The sequence below is a fragment of the Abrus precatorius genome, unplaced genomic scaffold, assembly GCF_003935025.1.
Source record: "Abrus precatorius isolate BTA unplaced genomic scaffold, Abrus_2018 Scaffold2, whole genome shotgun sequence".
NCBI lineage: Eukaryota > Viridiplantae > Streptophyta > Magnoliopsida > Fabales > Fabaceae > Abrus > Abrus precatorius.
This window is the reverse complement of record NW_020874362.1, coordinates 13,220,036-13,232,294: the sequence shown is the minus strand read 5'-3', so window position 1 is coordinate 13,232,294 and position 12,259 is coordinate 13,220,036. Positions and strand designations below refer to the sequence as shown.

Sequence of the window (12,259 nt, the reverse complement as noted above, 5' to 3'; positions counted from 1 at the left end):
ACTCTTACAACAAATTTTAGATTAGTTTTATATTTACTTTTATAAACATTATATAACCATCTTAATTTAAAAATAAAAATGCTCTTTCTTTTTTAGAACCTCGCTCCTAAATATATTAAAGAAAATGAATATAAAAATATAATAACATATGAAAAAAACTAATTAATGACATTAGCTAAAATATATAAAAAATATATATATATTCGTTATATTAAAAGTTATTTAATACTTACTTTTTAAAAAATTAAAATATTTCATAACACAAAAATTCTTTTCCGCCGACATTTTAGGATACTAATTTGCGACACCCATCGTAGTATTTATTGAGGTAGTTGATTGTTTTGAACTCTTTAGAAGGGAAGATCAAATAGCACCATGTGGACGTTTGAAGTCTTTTCTTCCTTCTTAGCTACCAGTCAAACTGGGATAGCAGTCTGATTCAACTTCTAACCCAATGAAAGAAACAACATTTTCCATGCTGCGTCAGTTATAATTTCATTAAAAGGTTCTGTCTTTCAACACTGAACACTGAATACACACATATTCTTGCCTTCATATCATGACATTGATTTGAACTTGTCTTTTTCTGGCTCAATCATTGTTGAACAGGTGGATTTTTTGTTCAACACCACAATATCTTTCACCTTATACATAATCAACTTCTTTCCAACAGGAATTGTTTTTATGTTAATCTCATTTTGCCGATTTCATTTAACTGGTTCAATAATGCTATGTAGAACAAGTAAAACAAACTAGTTAATATTTTCAAATCTGTTTTTTTTTTTTCTTAGGATTCTGGAGTCTGTGGATCTTTTTTAAGAGCTGAATGATGCACGGTTGTTGTATTTTATTGCACTGAAAGTAAGCTTTTGGAGTAGCAAAGTAGCTGCATTTCTTGAGCCTATAATTGTTGCATGAGATGGGTGGTCATAGAAGGAAGAGGCACCACTTTAGTAGAATCCATGCATTTTCTTGTGGGAAAGCTTCATTCAAAGGAGAGCATTCACTTATAGGGGGTCCTGGCTTTTCAAGGATAGTGTACTGCAATGAACCAGAACGTGGTGAGGGGAGTGTTCTCAGTTATGGTGACAATTATGTGAGTACAACCAAATACACAGTGGCTACTTTCCTCCCCAAGTCCTTGTTTGAGCAATTCAGGAGGGTTGCCAATTTTTACTTCCTTGTCTGTGCAATCTTGTCTTTTTTCCCCGTCGCTCCTTACTCGGCAGTCAGCAATGTTGTTCCTCTTGTGGTTGTGGTTGCTGCCACTATGGGGAAAGAGGCTGTTGAGGATTGGAGGAGGAAAAAGCAGGTAAGTGCTTTAATGATTGTATCTACTTTTTCTTCAATTTTGTGCTTAGGATATTATTCTGTTCTCTAAAGTCTTTAGCAAAATTAAATATGGCCGATACAGAGTTTTGATATACACACTTTTTTGTTGTTTTGTCAACAGATGTTTTGAAAATTCTGATGAGTATTACTATGATAGGAACAAAATCAGTAAAAGAGAAAAAATAACTTTTGTTCTTTTTATTTTGATTGAATGAATTTCCCAGGTTATTCGAGAGAACCTACCTACTGTTTAGAGTACAATCCTTTCTCCAATTGACAATCTGCCCTGCTTTCTTCTCGTTTCTTCTATTTATACAAGTGATACCATTTCCTAATAGCAACTAACTGTTGATTATAAATAGCAAGCTAATGGGTTATTGTGGTAAGGTCATTGTGAGGGGCAATGCTGGACTAATGCCTTTGAGTTATTTTAGGATTTAATGTCCACATTCGAGTAAATGAATGCAAGAAGCTGATACTTAGTGTTGATTCTCTTGTCTTTTCAAATATGTACCCACAGTCCAGATACATTATTTTATAGTGAATTCTGAAAATTCTGTGATAAGTTTCAGAAAATTTTTCTCTAACACACTTTTTACTATTAATTGAAATTTATTAAGACATATGAAGTCATGTATGAGACTCATTAAATAGGTAGTGAGAATAATATGATTTCAGGAGTCCTAATATATTTTAATCAGTAATGAAGAGTGTGTTTCTAGCATTTCTCATCATGTGACTTAGATATACTAGTGTTGCGCCGGTATTAGTCAACTTTTCCTTTCTGGAAAATCCTTTTGGTTGCTTTTTCCTACTGCTGTTGATTATTCTTAGGTCTGTATATTATTGCATCAGGATATCGAGATGAATAACAGAAAGGTTAAAGTGCACGACGGAGAAGGTGTTTTTGACTATTCTAAATGGAAGGATTTGAAAGTTGGAGACATAATAAAGGTTGAAAAGGATGGATTTTTCCCTGCAGATCTCATCTTACTTTCATCTAACTATGACGATGCAATTTGCTATGTTGAGACAATGAATCTTGATGGAGAAACAAATCTTAAAGTTAAGCAAGCACTGGAAGAAACATCAAAGTTGCAAGAAGACTTAAGATTTCAAAATTTCAAGGCTATAATCAAATGCGAAGATCCAAATGCGAATTTGTACTCATTTGTAGGCAATTTGGAGATTGAAGATCAATTGTATCCTCTTGCACCTCAGCAGCTATTGCTAAGGGACTCAAAGCTGAGGAACACAGATTTTGTCTATGGTGTGGTAATCTTTACTGGCCATGATACAAAGGTTATGCAGAATTCCACAGACCCTCCATCCAAGAGAAGCACAGTTGAGAAACGGATGGATACGATCATCTACTTTCTGTTCTTTGTCTTATTTTTTATTTCTTTTATTGGTTCAATTTTTTTCGGAATTGCAACCAGGGAGGACCTTGAAAATGGAGTCATGAAAAGATGGTACCTTAGGCCAGACGATACAACAGTTTACTTTGATCCAAAGAAAGCACCAATTGCAGCAATTCTGCACTTCTTGACTGCGCTTATGTTGTATAGTTACTTTATTCCAATTTCTTTGTATGTTTCCATTGAAATTGTGAAAGTTCTTCAAAGCATTTTCATCAACCAAGATGTGCAGATGTATTATGAGGAAACTGACCGGCCAGCACATGCTCGTACCTCAAATTTGAATGAAGAACTTGGCCAAGTTGATACTATACTTTCAGATAAAACAGGAACTTTGACTTGTAATTCTATGGAATTTATCAAGTGTTCTATTGCTGGGATTGCATATGGACGAGGAATAACAGAAGTTGAGAAAGCTCTAGCCAAGGGAAAAGGATTACCTTTGAGTCAAGAGTTGACGGAAGATGGCAATGTTGCCAAGATTTCTGTAGCAACTTCATCCATTAAAGGTTTTAACTTTATGGATGAAAGGATCATGAATGGAAATTGGATCAATGAACCTCAAGCCAATGTGATTCAAAAGTTCCTGCAGTTATTGGCAGTATGCCATACTGCAATACCTGAAGTTGATGAAGAAACTGGTAAAATTTCATACGAAGCTGAGTCACCCGATGAGGCAGCTTTTGTGATTGCAGCCAGAGAACTTGGGTTTGAGTTCTATGAAAGGACTCAGACTACTATTTCAATGCGTGAGTTCAATCCCAAATCAAACAAGATTAGTGAAAGGTGAGGTTTTTATTCTTGTAATTGTAAGCTTAAATTTTATATCTTACATTTATCTGCAATTTTAAACTTGAATTGGTGGTGGATAAAAGAATAATTTCACTTTTGCAGGTCATACAATCTTCTGAATATTTTAGAGTTTAGCAGTACAAGAAAGAGGATGTCTGTAATTGTAAGAGATGAGGATGGGAAACTACTACTGCTTAGCAAAGGAGCTGACAGGTTTCAAATCTTGTTCATTAATTTTAAATCCTACACTAAATGATTAAATTTGGTACAGTATAGACATTTTTCTAACAGTAAATTCACACCTGGTATATGGTTACTTAGCTACCTACTTCTTGAAAGAAAGCATTACCTAATTTATTATGTAAATCTGAATATAGTATAGTGCATGGCTATCTTAAATACACTATATGAGTATCATTTCCAATCTGTTACAGATGTTAAAAGAATATTAAATTTCTTTTGTTTATGGCTTTTACAATCAGTGTCATGTTTGAACGACTTGCAAATAATGGAAGGGAATTTGAAGAGAAGACTAAGCAGCACATTGAGGAATATGCTAATGCTGGTTTGAGGACCTTGATACTTGCATATCGAGAACTTGATGAAGAAGTGTACAATCTATTTAATAAAGAATTCATGGAGGCCAAGAACTTAGTGAGTGCGGATCGGGATAATATTGTGGAGGAAATATCAGAAAATATTGAGAAGGATTTAATTCTTCTTGGTGCTACTGCTGTTGAAGACAAACTTCAAAATGGGGTATGTTATAAAATGGTGTTTCTCTTTCAGGCATTAAAGGGAAGCCATAGCCCACTCTCTTTTCATTCAATGCTAGAGTGAAACTGCTTGTGTATTCGCCAAAGCTTTGCTTTTCCTTTTATCAAGTTAACATGTGTGATCTTTGAAATTAGTCATGTCTTATGTTGTCATAACCATTTGTGATTGTTCCGTGTTCTTATGAATTTGTTTGTGCACATAGGTTCCCGAATGCATTGACAAGCTAGCACAGGCAGGAATTAAGCTATGGGTTTTGACTGGTGATAAAATGGAGACAGCAATCAATATTGGGTAAGTTCAAAGTATATAAATATATTTTGAAATACTTTGTGATAATAATATGATATCATTAATTTAATTTTTATGTGACTACAGGTTTGCCTGTAGCTTACTCAGACAAGGAATGAAGCAAATTATAATTACTTCAGACACCCCAGAAACCAAATCACTGGAGAAAATCGAGGACAAGTCTGCTGCCGCAGAGGTGAACCCCAACTCCAGTAATTTCTTCATATCATGACATGAGCAAAATAAAGAGAGTATAGAACATGCATGAGAAGCCTTTTAAATCATGGCACGTGCATGATAAAATCCTTTACACGGTTTTTCATTCCAAGACAAAATATTTTTGTGATCTTTATTACAGTGGAGCACAAAGGCACATCACTATACAATAAAGTAGTCCTTTAACCATTGAACTTCAGGGTATAGATGTATGATTCTAATGGAAGCCTTTTATTCTTTAGGCATTTAAGGCAAGTGTTCTTCGTCAGTTAAGGGAAGGAAAGACATTACTTTCGGAATCTAATGAAAACTCTGAGGCATTAGCTCTTATCATTGATGGGAAGTCTCTCACTTATGCACTAGAAGATGATGTAAAGGACCTGTTTCTTGCACTTTCCATTGGTTGCGCATCTGTTATTTGCTGTCGTTCATCTCCGAAGCAGAAAGCACTTGTAAGTTTTTCTTGTGACTTCATAGTGTTTGTAGTTGCCCTTTATTTATTGATGTTTATTCATACTTGAAATTAAACAAAAAAGATTTATTTTATGTTATTATTGGCCAAATTTGTTGAATAGACATTTACTCCAAAATAATGTTCTAATAAAGGTCAACGCCAGTCTCCTCCTATGTTGATGTCAATGTGTTCAGTTTGTTAAGGCATTTCTGGTATAATAATGCAGGTTACTAGACTAGTAAAGATTAAAACCGGTAATACAACTCTAGCAATTGGTGATGGAGCAAATGATGTTGGAATGCTCCAAGAAGCTGACATTGGGATTGGTATCGGTGGTGTTGAAGGAATGCAGGTAAATCTGAAATATGACAAATTTTCTTTTAGCTTTCGTTACCAACCTATGACAATGACCCTTAACTTTTCCTTTTTTCTAACTTTTGTTCTTGACTTCTTGTTAGATTTTGAATCCTTTCTTCTTTGCTTCATTTAAATTTTCAGGCTGTTATGTCAAGTGATATTGCAATTGCCCAATTCCGGTTTCTTGAGCGTTTACTTCTTGTGCATGGGCATTGGTGTTACAGAAGAATCTCATCAATGGTAACAAACTTGTCTTTAAAAGCTTCGCATTAACACATAGGCTTCTCCATTTAATGTATATTAATTTAAAAACTGTACTTATTCCAATGCTTAATTTGATTATAAGAAATCTCACATTGACAACAATACTTCAAATATAGGTTCTTTAGTTGGAATGAATATTTTATGAAACTTAAGTGCACATGGTAATACCTAACTTGAACAGCAATTTATCTAGACAAATATGATTCTTCTCTCTATTACTCTAACACTTCATTTCTTCAATTAACTAACTATGTTGGCCTCTTTTTTTATTTGGCAGATCTGCTACTTCTTTTACAAAAACATTGTCTTTGGCTTCACCCTGTTCTTCTATGAGATCTACGCCTCAGTCTCGGGTCAAGCTGCATACAATGATTGGTTCCTGTCACTATATAATGTATTCTTCACGTCTCTTCCTGTAATTGCCTTGGGAGTGTTTGACCAGGATGTCTCGGCTAGATTATGTATCAAGGTATCTCTTTAAATTCAATTTCTCTATTATTCCATTCTATTTGAAATTTTATTAGAAATATATATATAAACTCATTTTGAATTCATTTTTCAGTTCCCATTACTATATCAAGAAGGAGTACAAAATGTGTTATTTACCTGGAAACGGATCCTTGGTTGGGCATTCAATGGAATTTTGAGTGCTACTATAATATTCTTCTTCTGCATCAAGGCAATGGAGCATCAAGCGTTCCGTAAAGGAGGGGAAGTTGTTGGGCTGGATGTTCTTGGTGCCACCATGTACACTTGTGTTGTGTGGGTGGTGAATTTCCAAATGGCATTATCTATTAGTTACTTCACTTACATACAACATATACTCATATGGGGTGGCATTCTTTTATGGTATATTTTCCTCCTAGTATATGGAACCGTGGACCCCTACCTATCAACCACTGCCTACAAAGTCTTAATTGAAGCTTGTGCACCAGCACCATCTTATTGGCTTATCACTTTGCTTGTGCTTATCGCTTCACTCCTTCCATATTTTGCCTATGCTTCGATTCAAATGCGCTTCTTCCCTATGTTCCATCAAATGATACAGTGGATAAGAAATGATGGGCAAACAACCGATCCAGAATACGTTAATATTGTGAGGCAGAGATCAATAAGACACACAACAGTTGGGTTCACAGCTCGTTTTGAAGCATCCCAAAGCTCGAAAGCATCCAAGAGTTTTCAAGTCTGAAAACCATTAACAGGCAATGTTGTTTTTGTTTCTTCATTGTATGAAAAATTCTTTGGTCTAAACATAGGGATAACTTTGGTATAGGTAATCAAGTGCTTCGGATTGTATATATTTTAAGGTAGAGATGGTTCTTACCATAGTCAACAAGAAATGCCAATAGATTCAGTTTAAAAAGGTAAGCTAAAGTAATTAGTGCGCTGGATTTTCGATAGTGTATCAACGTGTCAGACTGAGCATTTGACGGGTTCGGTCGGATTTGGGTCTGAAAAGGCCAACCCAATGGAAACCGAGTGAAATGTCAGATATATAAGTTATTTAGGTAGCTTGTTACAGGTTGAGCCTTTCCACTCTTTTGCAGTCATTGCGACCGTCGACGCTTTCGTTTTTGATACCTTGCTCGACCATCACCAACTCATCCCTGAAGGAACGTGTGACATTGGAAACAATGTTATTGTGTTTGAAATCATTAAGTTTCATGGTGATAATGTATGTGATGGTAAGGTGGTCGTCTTTGAGGTTCCGTGGCAAACAAGGATGGATATTTGGCAACAAGATGAAAAATAACACTAAAAAAAATGGATTGCAACTTGCAAGAGGAATTGCCACTCACCCATTGTCCACAATGTAACTCTAGAAATTTAAAATTGTTTACAAGTTCTTATAGACTTACAGTGAGAGAGAGCAAAGTCTAAGTACATAAGAAAAATTTTCTTGGAGACAACTTTTAATATTTAAAAAAATACAATCAATCTTATGCTCTTCTGATAAAGTCTTGTACCGATGCCTTTTTAGTAAGTTCATAAAAAATGGTATCAATTTATGTTCATATTAAGAAAAAAAAATGAAAAGCATATAAACTATGATAATTTGAAATAAAAGTATAAGTCTAATTGATTAATGTTTATAAAGTAATTATTAAAAAATAAAAATATTAAAACTCATGTTAATAAAAAATTAAAAATTATATTAGAATGTAACTTGAAAAAATATTACGAACAAGACAAATTGATTGTTAAAAAGTTACTCTTTATATCTAAAATTATTATTTATTTTAACTCTTATATCTCCTTTTTGTATAAAATTGAAAATCATACCTATAGTTTTAACTTTTAAATATAGTAAAGTAAGCAGCATTTACACGACGTTACTAATCACCATATTTCTAAATTTTGATTTCGTGTACAGCGTGAGTCTAGTTTTGAGAAGAGCAAACTACCCAAGTCCGAGACCAACCGCAGGCCCAAGCAGTCCAAGATCCATTACAAGGCTTAGGAGGGCTCATGACAAGAGCTAGATCAAGGAAGGCCCAAGAAGCTCTACAACACATGCTGAGCACCATGCTAGAAGCCCAACCCCAATGTGAGGCCCAACACTCAAATGAAGTCCAACACTTGAATTCTAAAGTGTACACATGCATAGCCCACTTACAATGAAGGAAGAGTCCAAAGTTTCAATCTGAATTTTGAAGACTTTTTATTCATTTTGGAAGACTTTTTAATTATTTTGGTACTTTGTGTAAAAAAACATGTTATTATGCTTTATTGTCTATTATAGGATTTGAACTCTTACACCTTAGGATGTAATATGCTCGCTTAACCACTTGAACATATACATCATGTTTGTGCTAAAGGGATTAGTTTTTGTTTTTATATGTCGAGTCCATATGGACAAACTCCAAAACTGAATTGTACTAAAACACTTGGAAATTATTTTGAGGATATATATGATTGAAATCAGATTATAGTGAGAATTATTCTCTGCTAGGGTTCTTCCTTGCAACCTCCGATCCTATCAAGAATTCATCCGTTCTTGTGGCGATCTTGTTGGCTTATCAAACATCCTTGTTTGTGGCGCCTTCCCTATCATATTTCCTTCCTTTTATTCTCTTTACAAGGTATGAATTTCAATTTTTTTCCCAATTCTGAATTTTATGGTTCATAGCATTCTCTTCCAAACAAACCCCAAATTAAGCCCAGAATAACTTTTATCCATATCTTGCGTTATACAAATCCAAATTAAGTGATTCTTGAGTCAAAATTAAGGTTCACAGCGTGAATATTCCTCTCGTTTTTGAATCACCCATTTTCGAGTTTTGTAGCTCGAGATACGTTCTAGTCCTAGTAGGTCCGAAATTCAAGAGGCTTAGGGAAATCCTCATCATTTGGTATCAAAGCTAGTTAACTAGGGCTAGTTTTGAGTTGTAATTGGAAGTGTTTGCTGCTGGTTGTGTGTGTGTGTGGTTATGTTTGGGTTTGTGCAGCAATTGGAATAAGGAGAACAAAAATTGCACTTGTGGAAGAGGCTGAATTAGAGACAGCAAATTGCGCTCATGAGGTGTTTGCTCTAATGCTTCACTTGGCGACCAAGTAGGTATTATAATTACTACAAGTTGTGATTGTGTTTTGGAACTTTGTGGGTGAAATTAAAATTCTATTTGTACACTTAAGTTGTTGGAATTGTATGCTGAATTTGGGTACTTGCAAAGGAGAAAATTAAAGTTTGTTGACTGCAAATTACCTAGTTCTTTGTGGCTGTTTTGCTGGGAAAAAAAATTAAATTAAAAAAAATGAAATTGTCTTTAAAAAAAAAGTAGAGAAAAAAGGAGAGTGTTTGAGTTTGTTGTTTGAGACTTGAATTCAAGTGTGAAGTGGTTGTTTGGTGGCTTGTAGTGTGGCTGAAACTTACAATTGACTTTGAAAGTGTAGTTTACTGAATTTTAGAAGAGTTGAAGCTTGTGCTTAAGCTTTTGAAGTGTAGGACCTATAAGGAACTAAGCACTCAAATTCTTAGTTATCTTGTGCCTTTATTCTTAATCCCTTCCCTTTGTTTGTGTTGTTCTTTCTTGTCTCAATTTTGTCCAAATAATTCCTTGCATGCTTGTCTTTTTTTGTGTTTGTTAGGTAGTAGAATTGTTCTTTACTACTTCTTTGTGTGGTGCCATAATATGAATTTAGAGCCTTTCTTGATAGTCACTTGTCTTTTACTTCTTGGTAATTGATTAGAGAAGCTTGTAAGAACCTTAGGCTAGAGGAAGAGTGGAAAAAGGCAAGAGAGATACATTTGCTTAAAAGCCTCTTGTGTGAAACACTTAGAGTGAAACACTTTGGTGAGGATCTTATTTTATCATAAAATTAGAAGTATGGCTGAAAGAGAGAAATCACCTCCTAGAGAACATAGGTTGCTACTAGATGCATTACCTCAAAGGATGAATCAGATAATGAGGGAGCATACTGAAGAGATTTATGAGAGGCTTGATAATATAGAAAATCAAAACCAAAATAGAGAGGAAGAACAAAATGGAGATAGAAGAAGGGATGAGAGACAAGAAAGAAGAAGAAGGAGAGAAAATGAGGAGGAACCTAGGGTGGACAAAAATGAGGGATTTAGAGTGAATATACCACCTTTTAGGGGAAAGAGTGATCCTGAAGCCTATATGGAGTGGGAGTTGAAAGTTGAACAAATCTTTTCATGCCATACCCTAAGTGATGAGAGAAAGATTAAGTTAGCCACCTTAGAATTCACTGATTATGCTTTAGTATGGTGGGATCAATTCCAAAAGGAAAGAAGGAGGTATAGAGAGCCTATGTTGGAGACTTGGGAAGAGCTGAAAAGAGTTTTGAGGAAGAGGTATGTGTCATCCCATTACCATAGAGAGTTGCATAATAGGCTGCAAAGGCTTACCCAAGGTAGTAGGAGTGTGGATGAATATCATAAGGAGTTAGAAATAGCTATGATTCGAGCCAATGTTGAGGAGGAAAGAGAGGTTACCATGGCTAGGTTTCTTGATGGGCTGAATGGAGACATAAGGGATGTTGTTGAGCTTTAAAATTATGTAGAGATGGAAGACCTAGTTCACCATGCCATGAAAGTGGAACAACAATTAAAAAGAAAGAGTGTGAGAAAAAGTTCCTCTAATTTTGATAATTCTAGGTGGAAGGAGAGGTTTAAGAAGGAGGGAACTTCATCTTCTAGGGTACCTATGGCAGCACCACAACCTACCCAAAACAAAGGTAAAGAAGTGGATAACAAGTCTCGATCTAGAGATATAAAGTGTTTTAAGTGATTGGGTAGAGGACACATAGATTTTGAGTGTCTAACTAAGAAGGTTATGGTGTTAAAAGATAATGGAGAGATTATTAGTGAGAGTTTCGAATCAGAACCATCTAGTGGAGAAGAGAGTGAAGAAGTAGAGGAGATTCCTGAAGGAGACTTATTCATTGTGAGAAGGATGTTAGGTGGGATAGCCAAGGAAAATGAAGGAAGCCAAAGAGAAAACATATTCCATACTAGGTGCCTTATCCAAGGGAAGTTGTGCTAATTGATCATAGATGGCGGGAGTTGCACCAATGTTGTTAGCACTAGGTTGGTCACAAAAATGAATTTGGATACCAAACCCCATCCTAGGCCATACAAGTTGCAATGGTTAAGTGCAGAAGGAGAATTGAAGGTGGATAAGCAAGTGAAGATTGAATTTTATGTTGGGAAATATAAGGATCAAGTTCTATGTGATGTTGTTCCAATGGAAGCTAGTCATTTGCTTCTTGGAAGACCATGGCAATTTGATAGAAAAGCTCACCATGATGGTCACATAAATAAATACACTTTCCACCATGATAACCACAAGGTTACTCTTGTTCCACTGTCTCCAAAAGAGGTTTGTGATGATCAAAATATCATGAAAGAAAAAGAGAGCAAGAGAGAAAAGAAAAGAAAGAAATAGAAAAAGAGAGCAAAAATAAAGAGAGAGGTCAAGAGCTTAAAAATAAAGAGAAAGAAAGGAAAAATATTTTGTTTGTAAAGAGTGGTGAGGTGAGAAGAGCTCTAATAGCAAGAAAGTCTATGTATTTACTTTATAATAAAGAGATTGCTACATTTGATTCTGATCTTGAACTTCCTAGTGGAGTTAAATCTATTTTGCAGGAGTTTCAAGATATTTTTCCAGGAGAAATACCATCAGGACTACCACCTTTGAGAGGTATTGAGCACCAGATTGATTTGATTCCAAGAGCTGTGTTACCTAACAGACCAGCATATAGGAGTAATCCCCAAGACACCCAAGAAATTCAAAACCAAGTTTCTGACTTGATGAACAAAGGTTGGGTTGTGGAGAGTTTGAGCCCTTGTGCTGTTCCTGTTATTTTAGTGCCCAAAAAGGATGGAAGTTGGAGG

At 35.2% G+C, this 12,259-nt stretch overlaps 1 protein-coding gene across 1 annotated transcript; it reads left to right on the top strand.

The window, feature by feature from the left end:
* Positions 1 to 339: 339 nt before the first annotated feature.
* On the top strand, positions 340 to 7,821 carry LOC113857772 (putative phospholipid-transporting ATPase 9). Its single transcript, XM_027489959.1, has 12 exons — positions 340 to 609; positions 792 to 1,312; positions 2,188 to 3,536; positions 3,645 to 3,755; positions 4,025 to 4,301; positions 4,522 to 4,610; positions 4,695 to 4,803; positions 5,066 to 5,275; positions 5,504 to 5,629; positions 5,776 to 5,874; positions 6,176 to 6,367; positions 6,461 to 7,821. Exons 2-12 carry the CDS (start codon positions 920 to 922, stop codon positions 7,088 to 7,090), a joined length of 3,585 nt encoding a protein of 1,194 aa, XP_027345760.1. The 5' UTR covers positions 340 to 609; positions 792 to 919; the 3' UTR covers positions 7,091 to 7,821.
* The last annotated feature ends 4,438 nt before the right edge of the window (positions 7,822 to 12,259 follow it).

Coding starts and splice junctions, on each gene's coding strand:
- LOC113857772 (XM_027489959.1), top strand. CDS start 920: ATGGGTGGTCATAGAAGGAAGAGGCACCACTTTAGTAGAATCCATGCA. Junction 5,276..5,503: donor CTCCGAAGCAGAAAGCACTT/GTAAGTTTTTCT, acceptor ATAATAATGCAG/GTTACTAGACTAGTAAAGAT. Junction 6,368..6,460: donor CGGCTAGATTATGTATCAAG/GTATCTCTTTAA, acceptor TTCATTTTTCAG/TTCCCATTACTATATCAAGA.